Below are 19,607 nucleotides of genomic sequence, written 5' to 3'. Positions count from 1 at the left end.
CGTCTATCGTTACCACGGCGCGTTAGCGATCTCCTCTTCGCTTTTGCATGAATTCCTTCTCAACGACAGTTCGAATTGCATCCAGCATCGATTTATCCTTCTTCTTCTTCTTCTTCTTCTTCTTGGCGTCACGTCCTCACTGGGACAAAGCCTGCTTCTCAGCTTAGTGTTCTATAAGCACTTCCACAGTTATTAACTGAGAGCTTGACCTGTACGATGCTTCTTTCCTGGTTTCGGCAGTAGCACTAGTTTTTGGACCGATAAGTTACCATCCTCCGGGTATTTCTGCAACATTGACTTGCCCAGATCTGGATACTCCAGGATCGCTGCCTTTAACGCTACGTTACAAATTCCATTTGGACCGGGAGCCTTCCTCACTGCAATGCTTTTGTCACAGTAATGAGCTTTCATTGGATACTGGATACAAATAGGTATGCCTTATGCGTGCAAATGTTTTAGGCGATACACGTACATTGACGGAGGAGGAATAACGTTATATGAGTTGAAGCGATATGTTCTGCGATTGACATTGGCGTATCTAGGATTTTTTTTGTAGAGGGTGCCAGATTTAGTAACTGTTTAGCCACTAAAACTGATTAAACTAATTTGCAAAATTGTGGAACCCAGCCGTCTAGATGAATATGAAGTGTTTAAAATGTCAATTGGACTACAACAAGCTCTGTGACTGATTGCATGCAAACAATTATTTGTACATAATCATAACTTCCCAGAGGAATTGTTAGAATAATAAGTACTTTAAACAGGATACTTATTTGCATTTACGGTTTGAACACAACATAAATAGTGACTGCATTTATATTTTATAAGTTGAAAACTACTACGTGAACATGAACATATTTTTACAGAGCAATTGTGAGTATGATTCTACATTTTTTTTTAATTAGAAGTGCGTAAAATACAAGAAGTTTGTATTTTCGGAAATATTCTTTCGGCATTCCTCGGAGATTTTCCCGACAATTTTTTAAGTATTTGTTTTGCAATTTGTTGCACAATTTAGATTTCTTCTTAAGTCCCCCATTAATTTCTTTGAAATTGACGAATTTCTATTACATCTGATTTGTATCCTCTTCAGTTATTTTTTTTTGAGAATTTCTTTAAGAATCATTTTGGAGTTTCTTACAAAAAAACTTTTCGGCACATCCTTTACTTATTTCATTGGTAAGTACATGGAAACTTCTTCAGCACCACCTGTATGAGTTTTAGTGGCTTATGTTAAAATGTCTTTGCAAATCCTTCGGATTTTTTGGGGGTTTCTTCGCCGATCGTTTTGGAAGTTTCTCAAGCGTTTTTGTTTAAATTATGTCAGCAACCATTTTGATATTTCATTCAATTTCTCCAGTAACTCTTCCGGTATTTTTTTTGGGATTTTTTTCGTAAATGTGTTTTAAATCACTTCTGCATTTTTTAAAGATTTTCTTGGGAACAATTTTTATTTTTTTAAGTATTTGTAATTCAATATTCCTTTGACAATATCTTTGAGGAATCTCTCGACAATTACTTTGAAAACTATTTCAGTCATTTTTATATAATTTACGTCTATAATTCATGTGAAAGTTTTCAGGCAAATTCATCGAGATTTCTTCAGTAATAAATGAAGGAATTCCCGCAACAGTTTCTTTCGGAATACCACGGAAATTCCAATGAAAGTTGCTTTGAAAGTGGTACTAGGCAAATTATTTGGAGACGTATTTGATTATTCCGTTGGGAAGTTTTACTATATATATTTTGGAAATTTCTCTGACAAATTTCTTAGATACCTCCACCTGATTTTTTTTTCTTCAAAATTCTTTCAATATTTCTAAGTTTGCACTGAAATTCGTTTAGAAATTCCTACGGTTTCTCTGGCTTGGTCTCTGAAAAACAGTTACTTAGGGAACTCCTTCTTTGAGGATTTCTTTTGAAACTCCTGCATATTCTTTGAAAATGCATTCATAAATTGCTTCGGCAACTCCTATGGAATATTTTTCAAAAATTTATTTTGGAATAGGATTCGGCCAATTGTTTCCATAATTTCATCTTTCATAATTTATTCATAAGTTCCTTTGGCTATTATTATATGAACTTCTTTAGAAACACCATTGGAAAGGCAATTTTTACAGAAAATAATTTGGCAACTTTCTGGAATTCCTCAGGAAATTTTGAGGGTATTTCTTCGAGTTTTGCTTTGAGATTCTTTTCGAAAGCTCTTTTGCGATTGGTCAATTACATTTTCAATATACTTTTGGAATCAAAATTCCGCTGCAAACTTCTTCAGTTGATTCAAGAAATTGTGAGTTTACGTAGGAATTATGTGAGAAATTGCCAAAAGAATGCCCGACGAAATTCAGCAATGAATTGCCGGAAGAACTCCCAAAGAATATGCCAAAGCAATTGTGTAATTGCTAAGTATCCGTCAAGGTATGCGTAAACAAATTTGCTTATGTATTTGTACGAGTTAAATGGCGCACCAATAATGCAAGTAGAGCTGTCATAACAAGACGAAAATCGTATGATCATCGCAGTGCGCCGTGTGTGACAATGCAATCCAGTTTTGTTCATTGTTTTAGAGTGTGAAATAATACGACTGCTCTGTACAGGTAGTAACGGATAACTGGTGTATTCAATTCAAATGACTACTACGATTAATACTACAACATCTCCTCCTCTATGATTGTTAACGTAAACTGAAGAACTCTCTTAATCTATTTCTCAAAGGATATCTGGAGGTAGATGAAGATTCTTCAGGATCAGGTGCCAATGATGATTCTGCCAGTTCAGGTGAAGAGCTTATTGACGATTGCATCGGAACAGGTACCTCCTTTTCTTGGGAAGTCGTCTCTTCATCTGAAGCAGGTATTTCTTCTTCCATGACGGACATCTCTCCTTCTGTGTTATTAGGAATCAATTCATTTCTTGAAAGTTCATCGGATTCTTCTTCGTCAAGCAATGTGGAATTATAATTTGATGTATCATCATGAGGTATGTTGTTCTGATCGGATATTGGAGTCTTGGCATTTTCGTCATGTAATACTTGTTCTTCTCTGTGGATCTCCTCTTCATTAGTGGGGTCACCTGGATCAGGTATATTTTTTTCCGGTTCATTGGTTGGCATCTGATTTTGGCAAACTTCTTTTGGTGCTTGCTTTGGTTCGTCGTAGATATAGTCAAAATGGTTGTTTTCATCCGATTGTGAGGGTAAACATCCTTGTACGTCATTTTCAAAGTTCTGCCTTGTCGAAATTGTTGCTGCTGGATTTTGTTGGATGTTCCTTGCTGGCCTGATAAAAATGCGATTTCTTAAGTATACACGATTTTCGTCTGTAATTATCCAATACGATCTTTCGTCTCGTCGGTACAGTATTCTACCACTTGTCCATTTGCTTTTGTTTGGATATATTTTCACAAAAACTGTTTCATCATTTTGAAGATCTCTCAGATTTACGGTCCCCTTATTGTAATGATGTGCTGCTTTGAATCTGCGATCCGCAATTTTTGTGCTAACATTTTCTTCAATTTTTGGCTTCAATGCTGCAGGTATCGTCGGAAGATTGGACCGTGTCCGTCTGGCAAACAATCTTTGAGATGGGCTACTTTCCATTTTATTTGGCGTATTCCTCCATATCAGTAGAGCTTCATAGAAATCTGTCTCACTATCTTCACATTTTTTCAAAAGATTTTTGCATATTTTGACGGCTGACTCTGCTTTTCCATTACCTTGAGGATGGTGAGGACTTGATGTTTTATGTTGGAAATTCCAATCCTGTTTAAATTTTTGAAATTCAGCTCCAGAAAAACAGGTCCCGTTGTCCGATATAACAGTTTTAGGAATACCGTGTCTGCTAAAATTTTTTCTGCATATATTGACTACTGTTTTGCATGTTAAATCTTTCATTTCGTCTACTTCAAAAAAATCAGAATAGTGATCAACAGTAACTAACAGTCGCAATGGCTTCGATCTCCAACGTATTTCCATGACGTCCATGCTGACCACTTCAAATGGAAGTTGAGGGACTTCAGTAGAGTTCATTGTTTGCTTCTTTTGGGATGTAGAATTTTTCAAACAAACATCACACTGCAAAACGAGTTCTTTGATTTGCTCCGATATTCCAGGCCAGTACACACATTCTCTTGATAATTTCTGGGTAGCTTCTATTCCTTGATAACTTTTGTGCAATGTATCCAGGACGAAACGGCGCATTACTTGTGGAACCAGAATTCTATCGCCTTTCAAAACAAGTCCATTGTAGATGGTCAACTGTTCACGAAACTTGAAATATCTTTTGGCCAAATTGTTAACATCGCTGTATTTTGTTGGCCATCCGTTTGAAATAAGGGATTTGAGCAGTATAATTTCTTCATCAGTTTCAGATTCGCGGACTAATTTCTCCATAGTTGGCGACGAAATTCGTAAATCTTCAGTAGGATCAGTTTTTTCAAAATCCATACAATAAACTTCAAAAGAGTGAGGATCATCTAAGGTATTTGTAGGAGCTCTTGATAGAGTATCAGCAATAATCATTTCTGTGCCTTTCTTGTATACTAGGCGGAAATTATAACGTTGTAGAACCATGAGCATCTTTTGAATTCTTCGTGGAGCAATAAAGAGAGGCTTCTTAAAAATTGTCACCAGTGGCTCATGATCCGTTTCAATAGTAATGTCACATTTTCCACAGATGTACTGATCAAACTTCGTGCAGGCATACACAATTGCTAAACATTCCTTCTCAATTTGGGCATAATTTGCTTCAGTTGTCGAAAGTGTTCTTGAAGCATATGCAATTGGTCTTTCTTCTTGCATCAAGGTACAGCCAATAGCTTTTGATGACGAATCTGTTTGAATTTTCAATGGTTTGTTGACATCGTAATAGGCTAATAGGATGTCTGAACTTATCAAATTTTTTATGTTATCAAAGTTTTCTTGATGATCTTGATTCCAATCAAACTGATCAGCAGTCACTAACCGTCGCAAAGGTTCTGAATGTTCAGATAGGTTTGGTATGAACTTCGAAAGATAAGTGACCATTCCTAGGAAGCGCAAAACATCATCCTTATTTTCTGGCTTTGGCATCTCTCGTATAGCTTTCACTTTATCTGGATCAGGCATTATCCCTTTACTGTTGATAATATGGCCAAAAAATTTCACAGAGTCTTGACACAGTCGAAGTTTGTCACGATTTAGCTTTAAATTTTCTTTCCGTATACGAATCAGCAATTTTTTCAAATTTATATCATGGTCAGCAATAGCTTCTTCCATAGTTTCTCCAGATCCAAAAACCAAAATATCATCAGCAATACAAACAACTCCTTCCAATCCTTGTAGAAGCAAATGTTGTCTTTTCTGGTAAATTTCCATAGCAGGTTTTATACCAAATGGCATGCGAAGAAAACGATAATTTCCGAAAGGCGTCACAAATGTGGTCAACTTACTGCTTTTCTCATCTAGTTTCAAATTCCAAAATCCTTTCTTTGCGTCTAGACAACTGAAAACTTTGGCCTGATGCAGTTCTGGTAAAATTTCCTCTAATTTTGGGATTTGGTATTTAACATCAAGCAATGCTTTGTTCAAGTCTACAGGGTCAATACACAGTCTCAATTTGTCGTTGCGTCGAACTATGAGGATGTTACTGGTCCATTCAGAATACTCATTTACCTTAGTGATAACACCCATGTCTTCCATCTCGTCAAGTTGTTTCTTCATTTCTGCACGCAACTTCTGAGGAACTCGCCTTGGAATCTGTTGTTTAGGTGGGATGGATTCATCGATCTCCAGACTGACTTCTCCTTCGACGCATTTTTAGCCATCAAACACGTCCGGAAATTCAGCAATTATTTTCTCCGCGCCACTTCTGTGTGAGGTTACTGTATTGATAATTTTCTCATTCACAGTGATGAATCCAAACTTCAGACATGTTTGTAACGATAATAACGGGAAATATTCCTTGTATTCACCGCCAACGACTTCGAATATTAGTGTTGATTCTCGGCCATCTTGTATTACTGCAAGCTCACAGCAGCCTTCTGGAACAATTACACCTCCACCATAAACCTTCAGTTTCGTCGATGTTGGGACTAATTTCTCCTTATCAGCAAGCTTAAGAAAACATGACATTCCCATCACGTTGCAAGACGCTCCTGTATCAAATTGGCATTTGATTTTTTCACACTTCTTTCCAACGGCGAAAAATAAAGAAACATGTAACTGGGTTGGCAACTTGTTCCGGATCGCTAGGATGTTCTCGTAATAATCTTCGATCAGCTTAACGTCGTTTCTGCCTTCAACTTTCGATCTGCATACGCTGGCAAAATGATTCATCAATCCGCACTGTAGGCATTTCTTTCCATTGGCTGGGCATTTTTCCTTGTCTCTTGCATGTTCATATCCACAGTAATTGCACTTCGACTTATTACTTGGAGCTTGAAAAGTTGGTCTTCTGGTTCTGCTTTGTATTTTGTCAATTGGGGCTTCGATGATATTTTTTTGATCGTTAAGTTGCTTCATTTGAATTTCTGTTAGCTCAGCTGCGCGACATTTTTGTATTGCTTCATTTAAAGTTATTTCTTGATTCTCCCACAGGCGCTGGCGTAATCGGACGTCCTTAACAGATACTACAATCCTGTCTAACAGCAGTTCATCTTGCATATCTCCGTATTGACAATTCTTGATTAGCCCGCGCAAACGATGTATATATTGATCGATGTTCTCTCCTGATTCCTGAACTGCACTGTTGAATATAGCTCGCTCGTACCGCTTGTTTATTTTCGGGAGTAGATGAGCTTCTAAAGCAGCCAATATCGTGTCACATGATTGTCTGTCTTCATCTCTCAAGGGTAGGTTGTGGAACAGCTTCAAACAGTCTTTCCCGATACACGATAGTAGAGTTGCGATTTGCTGCTTCATGGGCCGGGTCGAAAGGTTGGTCGCTATACAATAGTACTCCCAAGACGATTTGAAAAATTTCACGCTCTGGCAAATATCTCCATGAATATCAATGGCTTCCGGCGTAGGGACGTTTGGGCTCGACAGGAATATCGCAGGGGCTTCTAGATTGGCAGCGCTTGATACTGGTCCATTTCCACGCTCCTGGATTTCTCGTAAGCAATTTTGCAATTCAAGGATTTGCAGTTTCAGCTCCTCCATTTTTTTTTCTTTTGTTATTCCTATTGCTATGGCTCTGACACCATGTTTTAGAGTGTGAAATAATACGACTGCTCTGTACAGGTAGTAACGGATAACTGGTGTATTCAATTCAAATGACTACTACGATTAATACTACAACATTCATCATCTTCACAAATATCATTAAAAAGTCGTTTACTGCGGTGAAGTTCACACTTTGGTTGTACTTCGGCTTATATTCATGTGATTATGCATTTTTATGCGAGTTCAGATTTTCCTTCGTCTGTCACATCCGCTCACAAGTTCTAGTTCTCCACCTATCTCTCTGAGCTATCTTGTAGAAGATATTTAGCTTTGTGGTCGCTTTGGGAACATTCTTCACTTACCCTCTAGTCCGTATCTTCTATCAACGATGGACCACAGAACGATATGTCGATGATGGATGCACGGCCGTATTTTCGAAAAGTGCTGACTGTTCCAACGTTGCAAAGCAAAGCAAAGCAAAGCAAAGATAACCGTACACATCGTAGTTGCTACTCCGTGATTGACCAGAACAATCGAAGTTGCACAGAGAGCCAATGAATGTGAAAGCTTGGGACTAGCTAACCATTCTCAATGTGCACAATTCGAGAGTTCAGCTATTTAAAGTCAATAACGGCGCTGGCCACGTCCTTACGGTCATCAGGAAAGGGAAGGAATGTTAGTTCGACAACCGTTGCTACTAGAAACCGTGGAATCCACAGCATCCCCACAGTTGTCACGGGAAGGAATGGTGGTTACCCAAGCAACACACATGTTATAATAGAGTTACGACAGCGCAAGTTTTGGTTGTATAGAAGTTTATTTTACGTAATTCTAACATTGTGTTTAAATAACGTAAAATAAACTTCTATACAACCAAAACTTGCGCTGTCGTAACTTTTATATAACATATGTGTTACTTGGGTAGTAGGGTAGGGTAAGGTGTGGATCTAGGAGCCACCTCTGTTAGGTGATATGATCCACTAGTTATATGAAAATACACGTCGCGGTCTTCATCACGATTATGATTTATTTGATCACGATGACCACTGATCCCGGATTTCGTGCTCGCGTTTCCATCGCCCTACCGTGGAAACCGACTGATCTACGATTATTGTAGCGCGATTCTGATCCCGGATTTTTCACTCGCACTTCCATCGCCCTACCGTGGGAACCGACTGACCCAGTGCTGACTGTTCCAACGTTGCACAGCTTTACTCAGCTTCGCCAGAGCTTCAAGTGTACTACATATATTCTCTTGCGTTGGTTTGCCGGCTGCCCCACTAACGGCCCAGGCATTATTGAAATCGCCGCCGATGATTACTGGCCTACGCCCTAATAGCATGTCAGTGAGTGCATCGAACATCCGGTTGTATTGCTCCTCTGCCCATTTTAGAGACGCATAGCAGCTACATACGAAGACACCATTATGTGCTCGATTCCTCTTAATCTTAGTTTTTTGAAATATTTATTAAGAGTTTCCTTTTTTTAGAATACAAACCTTATATGAACTTGTACCGACTTTTCGAACCCTCTAAGCAGAATACCCTCTTCGAATGAGTGTAATCAGTTTCGTACCTTTTAATTCCACCCTATGTTGCTTATCCTTTGACAGATACGCGTATTTCGACCACGACTTGTAATCTTTCTCAGTGTCAGTGGATAACTAACACTGAGGAAGATTACAAGTGGTAGTCGAAATACGCTTATATGAACTTCTGGAGTGATGGGGCGTATTTATTATGAATGTAGTTTTTTTTATCTGTATTTACGAGATTTTTAGCCCTTGGCTAGTTTATCTCGGGACCCACGCTTTACTTCCCTTTCGAAGGAAGAACTCACATTTTGTGAGTTTGTCGGGAGTAGGATTCGATCCCAGGTCCTCGGCGTGATAGTCAAGTGTTCTAACCATCCAACCAGATCCGCTCCACGATGAATGTAGTTAGGATTAGTAAGCAATAGAATCCTGAAAAATTCTCTAGTGAAATACTTGCTTTTTGGCTGACCATGTTAAAGTGCTGATTATTAGAAAATTCACGACCGAATCTTCTTAAATACATCTGTCAGGTATAATCTTTTCTCATCAGAACAGATTAAGCTTCAAACCCGATCTCGAAATCCCCCAAAAACTAACGAGAAGAAGTGCCAATTAGGCAGTCACGTGCCGTCCGAATATCTTTTGGCCTTTTCGTTAAACTGACTGGACTGGTGAGCCAGACGCAGACCAGTCGTGCTGGGGGCAGGGCCACTCATAACAAGACAAATCACCCCCTCGAGATGTCAGCAATCATCTCGCCAGCCGTCGTAGTTGGTCCGTCGTAGGAGCGAACCTAAATCATTCATCGATGTTCCTGCTGTCTTCCATCGGATTATGCTGAATTGCTAGTCTGGAGGGCATGGTAGCAATAGGGTGGAGGGGCGACTAAGGTCACCCATCCACAATCAGTGTACGCAACCTCTCGGATGGAAGTGGTTGCCGAATATTCCCTAACCTGAGTAGATTGGAATAATAGAACACGATTTTTTTAAACTATTTCTATATTTGGCAGGCCCAGACGCCCGAAGGCTTTACGAGATACGATTGAGCCAACCACTAAATTAAATCTTAGTCTTGCTTATATGGGATTTTTCTTTTTATTTTAGTTTAAGCATTGCTGTGGATTTTTCTCAAACAATTTCAGCAGAAATTTATCACTAAATTTGTCATGAAATTCCTTATATTTGTTTTGCTGCGGATTCCCCTAGGAATCCCTTCCAATTTTTTTTTCCAAGAAAATCTACTTGAACTTTTTTCAGGAGTTCCTCCAGAGGATTTCTTAAAAGATTTCTTCAGAAATTCCTCAAGAAACTGTTCAAATACTTTTGCAGGGATAACTCGGGATTTCCATCAGGGATTCTCCCAGGCAACCCATCAGGAATTCCTTCAGAAATTCCTTCAGGCAGTCTTCTGGGACTTTCTCGAGAGATTCCCCCGGAGATTCCTCCAGGGATTCTGCAAAGATTTCTCCGGAGATCAGTCCAAGGGTTTTACAGGAATTCTTCCAGGAATTTCTCCAGAAATTTCACAAGAAATTTCTTCTGGAGTTTCACCAGCAATTCCTCCAGGAATTCCTTCAGGATTTCCTCCAGGAATTCCTCCATGAATTCCTCCATGAGTTCCTCCAAGGATTCCTCAAGGAAATCCTCAAGGAATTCCACCACGAATTCCTCCACGAATTTCTCCAGAAATTCCTCCAGGAGTTCCTCCAGGAATTCCTCCAGGAATTCCCCCAGGATTTTTTCTAGTAATTCCTCCAGGAATTCTTCCAGTTATTTCTCCAGGAATTCCTCCAGGAATTTCTCCAGGAATTCCTCCAGGAATTTGTCCATGAATTCCTCCAGGAATTTCTCCAGGAATTTCTCCAGGAATTCCTCCAGGAGTTCCTCCGAGAATTCCTCCAGGAATTTCTCCAAGAAATTCCTGGAAAAATTCCAAAAGGTGTAACCGAAGGGATTTTTGGAGGAATTTCTCCAAAAATTCATCCTGGAATTCCTCTAGGAATTCCTCCAAAAAAATCCTCCTGGAATTCCTCCAGGAATTCCTTCAAAAATCCCTCCGGTAATACCTTCAGGAATTTTTCCAGGAATTCCGTCAGGAAATCCTTGAGGAATTCCTTCAGGGATTCCGCCACGAATTCCTCCGCGAATTGCGCCAGGAATTTCTCCAGGAATTCTTCCAGGAATTCTTCCAGGAATTCCTCCAGGAAATCCTCGGGAATTCCTCTAGGAATTTCTCCACGAATTCTTCCAGGAATTTCTCCAGGAATTCCTCCAGGAATTTCTCCAGGAATTCCTCCAGGAATTTCTCCAGGTATTCCTGGAAAAAATCCTGAAGGTATTACCGGAGGGATTTTTGGAGGAATTCCTCCAAGAATTCTTCCAGGAATTCCTCCAGAAATTCCTCCAGGAATTCTTCCAGAAATTCCTCCAGGAATTCCTCCAGAAATTCCTCCAGGAGTTCCTCCAGGAATTCCTCCAGGAATTCCTCCAGGAATTCTTCCAGGAATTCCTCCAGGAATTCCTCCAAGAATTCCTCCAGGAATTCCTCCAGGAATTTCTCTGGGAATTCCTCCAGTAATTTCTCCAGGAATTCCTCCAGGAATTCTTCCAGGAATTTCTCCAGGATATTCTCCAGGAATTTCTCCAGGAATTTCTCCAGGAATTTCTCCAGGAATTTCTCCGAGAAATTCCTGGAAAAAATCCTGATGGTATTATCGGAGGGATTTTTGGAGGAATTCCTCCAATAATTCTTCCAGGAGTTCCTCCAGAAATTCCTCCAGAAATTCCTCCAGAAATTCCTCCAGAAATTCCTCCAGAAATTCCTCCAGGAATTCCTCCAGGAATTCTTCCTGGAATTTCTCCAGGAATTTCTCCAGGATTTTCTCCTGGAATTTCTTCAGGAATTCCTCCAGGAATTTCTCCGAGAAATTCCTTGAAAAAATCCTGAAGGTATTATCGGAGGGATTTTTGGAGGAATTCCTCCAATAATTCTTCCAGGAGTTCCTCCAGAAATTCCTCCAGAAACTCCTCCAGAAATTCCTCCAGAAATTCCTCCAGGAATTCTTCCAGGAATTCCTCCAGAAATTCCTCCAAAAATCCCTCCGGTAATACCTTCAGGAATTTTTCCAGGAATTCCTTCAGGAAATCCTTGAGAAATTCCTTCAGGGATTCCGTCAAGAATTGCTCCGCGAATTGCGACAAGAACTCCTCCAGGAACTGCGTCAGGAATTTCTCCAGGAATTCCTCCAGGAATTCCTCCAGGAGTTCCTCCAGGAATTTCTCCAAGAAATTCCTGGAAAAATTTCTGAAGATGTTACCGGAGGGATTTTTGGATGAATTCCTTCAGGAGTTCCTCCAGGAATTCCTCCAGGAGTTTCTCCAAGAAATTCCTGGAAAAAATTCTAAGGGTGTTACCGGAGGGATTTTTGGAGGAATTCCTCCAGGAATTTCTCCAGGAATTCTTCTTGGAATTGCTCCAGGAATTCCTCCAAAAATCTCTCCGGTAATACCTTCAGGAATTTTTCCAGGAATTTCTTCATTAAATTCTTGAGGAGTTCCTTCAGGGATTCCGCCAAGAATTCCTCCGCGAATTGCGCCAAGAATTCCTCCAGGAATTGCGCCAGGAGTTTCTCCAGGAATGCTTCCAGGAATTTCTCCAGGAATTCCTCCAGGAATTTCTCCAGGATTTCCTACAGGAATTTCTCCAGGAATTCCTCCAGGAATTTTTCCAGAAATTCCTCCTGCACTTCGTCCAGGAGTTCCTCCAGGAATTCCTCCAGGAATTCCTCCAGGAGTTCCTCCAGCAATTTCTCCAGGAATTCCTCTAGGATTTCCTCCAGGAATTCCTCCACGAATTCCTCCACGAATTCCTCCATGAGTTCCTCCAAGGATTCCTCCATGAATTCCTCCAGGAGTTTCTCCAGGAATTCCTCCAGGAGTTTATCCGGGAAATCCTGCAGGAATTCCTTCAGGAATTTCTTCAGGAATTCCTCCAAGGATTCATCTAGGAATTCCTCCAGGAATTCCTCCAGCAGTTCCTCCAGCAGTTTCTCCAGGAATTTCCCCAAGAATTTCTCCAGGAGTTCCTCCAATAATTTTTGAAAGAATTCCTCCAGGAAATTCTCCAGGAAACCCCCAGAAATTTCTCCAGGATTCTCTGCAGGACTTCCTCCAGGAATTTCTCCAGAAATTTCTCCAGGATTTCTTCCAGGAATTCCTCCAGAAGTTTTTACAGCAATTATCCCAGGAATTTATCCAGGAATTACTGCAGAATTTCCTCCAGGAATTCCTCCAGGAATTTCTCCAGGAATTCCTCTAGGGATTCGTCCAGGAATTCCTCCAGGGATTCGTGCAGGAATTTCCCCACGAATTCCTCGAAGAGTTCCTCCAAGAATGCCACTAGGAGTTCCTCCAGGTATTCCTCGAGGAGTCCCACCAAGAACATCACGAGGGGTTCCTCCAGGAATTCCCTCGGGAGTATCTCCGGGAATTTTTCCTGCAAATCCTCCAGGAATTCCTTCAGGAAATCTTCCAGAAGTTCTACAAGGGATTCAACCAGGAACTCCTCCAGAAATTCCTTCAAAAACCCTCGGGTCCTTGAAGGTATGAATTTTTCCAGGAATTCCTCCAGGAATTCCTGCAGGAATTGCGCCAGATGATCCTCCAGGAATTTCACCAGAAGTTCCGCCGGGAATTCCGCCAGAAGTTCCTTCAGGAATTCCGTCAGAAGTTCCTCCAGGAATTCCGCCTGAAGTTCCTCCAAGAATTCCGCCAGAAGTTCCTCCAGGAATTCTGCCAGAAAATCCTCCAGGAATTTCTCCAGGAATTCCTCCAGGATTTTCTTCAGGAATTCCTTCAGATTTTTTCCAGAAATTCCTCCAGGAATTCTTCCAGGAGTTCCTCCAGGAATTCTTCCAGGAGTTCCTCCTGGAATTCCTCCAGGAGTTCCTCAAGGAGTTCCTCAAGGAATTCCTCAAGGAACTCCTCCACGAATTCCTCCACGAATTCTCCACGAATTTCTCCAGGAATTCCTCCAGGAGTTTCTCCAGGAATTCCTCCAGGTATTCCTCCAGGAATTCCTTCAGTAATTTCCCAGGAATTTTTCCAGGAATTCCTCCAGGAATTCTTCCAGGATTTTTTCCAGGAATTCCTCCAGGAATTTCTCCAGGAATTCCTCCAGGAATTTCTGCAGGAATTCTTGCAGGAATTTCTTCAGGAGTTTCTCCAGGTATTCCCCCAGGAATTTTTCCAGGAATTCCTCCAGGAATTCGTCCAGGAATTTTTCCAGGAATTCCTCCAGGAATTCTTTCAGGAATTTCTCCAGGAATTCCTCCAGGAATTTCTTCAGGAATTCCTCCAAGAATTTCTCCAGGAATTCCTCCAGGTAGTACCGGAGGGATTTTTGGAGGGATTTCTCCAGAAACTCCTCCTGGAATTCCTCCAGGAATTCTTCCAGAAATTCCTCCAGCAATTTGTCCAGGAGTTCCTCCAGGAATTCGTCCAGGAATTCTTCCAGGAGTTCCTCCAGGAGTTCTTTCAGGGATTTTTTTCCAGGAATCCCACCAATGTATTTTTCCAAGGAATTCCCCCTGGAGTTTTTTCCAGGATTTTTTTTATCGGTTCGTCCGGAATTCCTTCAGGAATTTCCCCAAGAATTCCGCCTGAGATTTTTCCAGGAATTTCCTCGTAGAATTTTATTGAAATTCTTTCAAGGATCCACCGAAAAATAGTAGAACGCCAACGATAAAAGTACCTAACAAATAGTTGATATGGCCGAGGCGAGCCAGCCTAGGCCTGAAAGTCTCGTAAATAAAGCTAATAATAATAATAATAGTTGATATCGCATTGCAGAAGTTTTTTTTTTCAGACACCTTCTCCTACTCGGATCCTTAACATCTCAACATCTCAATCAAAAAACGTCGAACCTATTGTTGCCCCCGCCGGATTCGATGCCTTCTCGAACTGCTTACGTTGGGCCAATTGCTGCCTAGAAACAAGAAAACAACTCACCTTAATAACAGTCACGTTTTCCTAGAGAGGCCAACCCGACGTCCAGGTTCAGGTCCGAAGTTTTTGGTCAATGTCCAGATGTTTTTTTTCGTTCGACGGGCATGAAAAAGGGAGATTCAAGAACAGAGATACAACGTTAGAAGCTGCTGGTCATAAATGGAAACTCCAAGTGGAGAATTGGTCAGTCGAGGAAAGACAGAGGACAGTCGGTGGAGGGGAGACGCGGAATGAATCCCATATAAATGATTTATGAGCCTGAGAGAGCGCCAGGTTTTCGGGTTTCGTACGGTGTTACAACATCGAGAATCTGACTCCAAGCTGGCATTGACTACTGCTGGGCAGATGTGGGACGTTATTGTTGTTATTATTATGGTGATAAATGGGCCGATGTTGTGTCTGAGTAATTTGGTCAGGGGCGATGGTAGGGCATGATTAGGTCGGAAGGAGGTTGTTGTTAATTGTGCGTACTCTAGACTACTTTATCAGTGAATATATCTTAATTATTACGATTTCTAATTAGATTTATTCTCTTACTTGGAGTTTATTTTATAATTGACGTATAATTGATATATTTACATTGTTTTGACGAAAATGTATGTTATTCTACCTCTATGCTTGTATTCTTTATATGTTATCTATTTTTTACATATTTTAAAGTTTAAAGTTTAGAGTTTAAAGATATTTTTCTTATTTTTTCAGTTTTTTTATACATATATTGCTTTTTTTCATTTTGTTTTTATTTCGTATTATTTATGTTTGTTCATTAATTTTGCTTCCTTTTGTTTATTTTCTGCCCCCCTATTTCATTTCGAGAATTTTCTAAGATATTTTTCATTCTTTGTTCTTGTTGCATATAAACTTTTTTTTTTATATATGAAAATGCAAGAAAAGGGGAAATTACATTTTTTTTTCACATTTCCTCCGAGCGTGCTTTAGATCAACCCAATTCAACACCCACGTCCAAGTCCAAGCACCTCTCCCACAAAAAGGCCTGCCTCTCATTCACCTACAATATACAGTCAGAACGGTTGACCGTGATCGGTCAACAGTCCGCAACGTCAGCAAAAATATTGGCACTCATCCACCGTCGTCGTTGTCGCCGTCCTTCCGAAAAATCCCCAGCATTGGCAAACATGAACCCTGGGAAACCCAGGAAACTCACCCCACCTAGTGGAAGAAGGGACCCACTGAAAGTAAAATAAATAAAACATATCTCGTCAGTCAATAAATCACTTTTGTTGTGTGAGAGTTAGAGTTGTAGAGCGACCGTTGCTCGCCGCTGGTCGAACACAATGTTATTCCCACGTTTTGCTCTACTAGTCCTCTGGACGGATGTGATAGGAGCAGGAGAACTACTGACACGGAAACGGAATTATGCCTTCAACATTCACGTCGTCGTGTCGGCCCAGTTCTCGATTGGGGAGAATCGGTGTTAAAAGAGATGTTTTGCGAAATTTTGGGAACAATTCTAGGAAGAATTTCAAATCTTCAAAACGATATTAGAAGAAATTTTCAAATATCTTTCCGGATATATACTCGGAAAAATTAATAGGAGAAATTCTGGAATAATTCCAGCAAAAGTTTTTTGCTTTGCGAAATTTCTAAAGGGATTCCTTAGTGAAAGTTTGGAAAAAATCCTGAAAAAAAATTGAAGGGTAATTCATAGAGAAATTACTAGTGACAATTCTGGGGAAATTTTCAAAAAAATCCATTGAGAAACACTACTGGAATTTCCGGAGGAAATCCTGGAGAATTCCCAGAGGAATACCTGGAGGAATTTCTAGAAGAATTCCTGGAGGAATTTCCAGCGGAATGCCTGGAGGAATTTCCAGATGAATTCCTGGAGGAATTACCAGAAGATTTCCTGGAGGAATTTCCAAGAAAACTCCTGGAGAATTTCCAAGAAAACTCCTGGAGGAATTTCCAGGAGATCTTGTGGAGGTATTTCCAGAGAAATTCCTGGATGAATTTCCAGAGAAATTCCAGGAGGCATTCCCAGAGGAATTCCTACAGGAATCCTCAGAGGAATATCTGGAGGAATTTTCTGAGAAATCCTTGGAGGAATTCCTGGAGAAATTCCTGGAAGAATTCCCAGAGAAATTCCTGGAGGAATTCCCAGAGGAATTCCAGGAGGAATTCCCTGAGGAATTCCAGGAGGAATTCCCTGAGGAATTCTTGGAGGAATTTCCAGAGGAATTCCTAAATGAATTCCTAGAGGAATTCCCAGAGGAAATCCTAGAGGAATTCCCAGAGGATTTCCTGAACGAATTCTCAGAGGAATTTCTGGACGAAGGCCCAGAGGAATTTCTAAAGGAATTTCCAGAGAAATTCCTAGAGAAATTCCTGGGGGATTCCCGATGGAATTCCAGGAGAAATTCCCAGAGGATTTCCTGGAGAAATTCCCAGAGAAATTCCTGGAGGAATTCGTAGAGGAATTCCTGGAGGAATTCCCAGAGGAATCTCTGGAGGAATTCTCAGAGGTATCCCTGGGAGTATTCCCTGAGGAATTTTCAGAGGAATTCTTGGAGGAGTTTTCAGAGGAATTCCTGAAGGAGTTTCCCGAGGAATTTCTGGGGGAATCTCCAGAGAAACTCCTGAAGGAATTCGCAGAGAAGTTTCTGGAGGAATTCTCAGAGATATTCTTTGAGGCATTCCCGGAGGAATTCCAAGAGGAATTCCTGGAGGATTCCTAGAGGAATTCCTGGAGGAATTCCAAGCGGAATTCCTGGAGGAATTCCAAAAGGAAATCCTTGATGAATTTCCGGAAGAAATCCTGGAGGAATTCCTGGAGGAATTTCCAGAGAAATCCCTGGAGGAGTTCATAGAGGAATCCCTGGAGGAATTCCCAGAAGAACCTTTGGAGGAATTCCCAGAGGAATTCCTGGAGGGATTCCGGGAGGAAATCGTAGAGGAATTCCTGGAGAAATTCCCAGAGGAATTCCTGATGGAATTTTCAGAGCAATTCCTGGAGGAATTCCTGGAGGATTTTCTTGAGAAAGTCCTGTAGGATTTCCTGGAGAAATCCTCAAAGGGGTTTCGGGAGATTTTTCATATGACTTCCCGCAGGAACTTTCAGAGGAATGCCTGGAGGAATTCTCGGAGGAATACCTGGATGAAATCTTGGAGGAATTCCTGGAAAAAATCCTGGAAGAATTGCCAGAGGAATTCCTGTAGAATACATCAGTGGAATTTAAAGACGAGTTCCTGGACAACTTCCCAGAGAAATTCCTTAATTAATACTTAGAAGAATTCCAACAGGAATTCTCGGGGGAGTTCCCAGAGGAATCCCTGAAGGAATTTCAAGAGGAATTCCGGGAGCAATTCCTAGAGGTATTCCTGGTCGAGTTCTCAGAGGAGTCCCTGGAGGAATTTTCATAGGAATTCCTGGAAGAATTCCGAGATGAATTTCTAGAGGAATTCCTGGATGAATTACTGGAAGAATTCCTGGAGGAAATCCTGGATGATTTCCTGGAGGAATTCCTGGATGAATTCCTGGAGGAATTCCCAGAGGATTTCCTGGAGAAAGTATCAGAGAAATTCCTAGACGAATTCCTGGAGAATTTCCCAGAGGAATTCTCAGAGGAATTCCTGAAGGAATTCCTAGAGGAAATCCTTGAGGAATTCCTATAGGAATTCTTAGATGAATTCTTAGAGGAATTCCTATAGGGATTCTGGGAGGAATTCCTACAAGAATTCTCGGAGGAATTCCCAGAGGGATCGCTGGAGGAATTCCCCGAAGAGTTTCCACTTGAATTCCTGGAGGAATTTTCAGAGCAATTGCTGGAGGAATTCCTAGAGAAATTGTTAGAGGAATTTCCAGAGGAATTCCCAGAGGATGTCCTGTAGGAATTCCTGGAGAAATCTTCAGAGGGGTTTCTGGAGATATTTTCATTTGAATACCCGGAGGAACTTTCAGAGGAATGCCTGGAGGAATTTCTGGATGAATTCCTGGAGGAATTCCTGGATGAGTTCCTGGTGGAATTCCCAGAGGATTTCCTGAAGAAAGTATCAGAGGAATTCCTAGACGAATTCCTGGAGAACAACCCCGAGGAATTTGCAGAGGAATTCTTGAAGGAATTCCTAGAGGAATTCCTTGAGGAATTCCTAGATGAATTCCTTGAGGAATTCCTAGATGAATTCTTTGAGGAATTCCTACAGGAATTCTCGGAGGAATTCGCTGAAAGAATTACCAGAAGAATTCCCAGAGGAATTCCTGGAGGATTTCCCTGAGGAATTCCTGGAGGAATTCCCAGAGGAATTCCTGGAGGAATTCCCAGAGGAATTCTTGGAGGAATTTCCTGAAGAATTTTTAGAGGTATTGATGATGATGATGATGATGATGATGAAAGTGTACCCACCATCAGCGCAAGGATTACCTATGACTGCAGAATCATTCCGGAAGGGAATGATCTACCTGATGGTTTGTTGTAGCAGGGCGAATTAAAATCGCTGAATCCCTTCGGTAGTCAACAAAAAGTTGCTATCTCATGACAAAAGACTGGCTACTCCACGAACTTAAGTCCGGTCATCAGTTCATTTAAGTACTGAAGAATTTTCAGAGGTATTCCTAGATAAATTCCCGGAGGAGTTTTTTTGAAGAATTCTCATAGGAATTACTGGAAGATTCCTGGAGGACATTCCAGGGAAATTCCTGAAGGAATTCCTTGGAGAATTCCTAGAGGAATTTTTAGAGGAAATTCTGAAAGAATTCCTAGAGGGATTTCTGGAGGAATTCCCAGAAGAATTCCTAGAGGAATTCTCAGATTAAGTCCTAGAAAAATTCCTAGAGGAATTCCTAAGGAAATACCTGTGGAATTGCTGAAAAAAAAACCTAATGGATCAGATCTCTCTGCTCCTTCTAAGTCCCGTTAACAGTCTTGAATGATTTTAATTAAGTATCGCTTGAAAATTTCGGTAGAAA

General features: G+C 40.8%; 1 protein-coding gene across 1 annotated transcript in view; it reads right to left on the bottom strand.

Annotated features, from left to right (window-relative positions):
- LOC109398396 (glutamate receptor ionotropic, kainate 1) overlaps positions 1-19,607 on the bottom strand; it is a 693,316-nt gene that overhangs the window by 96,691 nt on the left and 577,018 nt on the right. Inside the window, exon 8 of the mRNA XM_062845084.1 lies at positions 14,687-14,707. Coding sequence (XP_062701068.1) covers positions 14,687-14,707 — 21 coding nt within the window. The remainder of the gene's footprint in view (positions 1-14,686; positions 14,708-19,607) is intronic.

This window comes from Aedes albopictus, chromosome 1 (assembly GCF_035046485.1).
Source record: "Aedes albopictus strain Foshan chromosome 1, AalbF5, whole genome shotgun sequence".
Lineage (NCBI taxonomy): Eukaryota > Metazoa > Arthropoda > Insecta > Diptera > Culicidae > Aedes > Aedes albopictus.
This window is presented reverse-complemented; position numbering and strand designations above follow the sequence as displayed.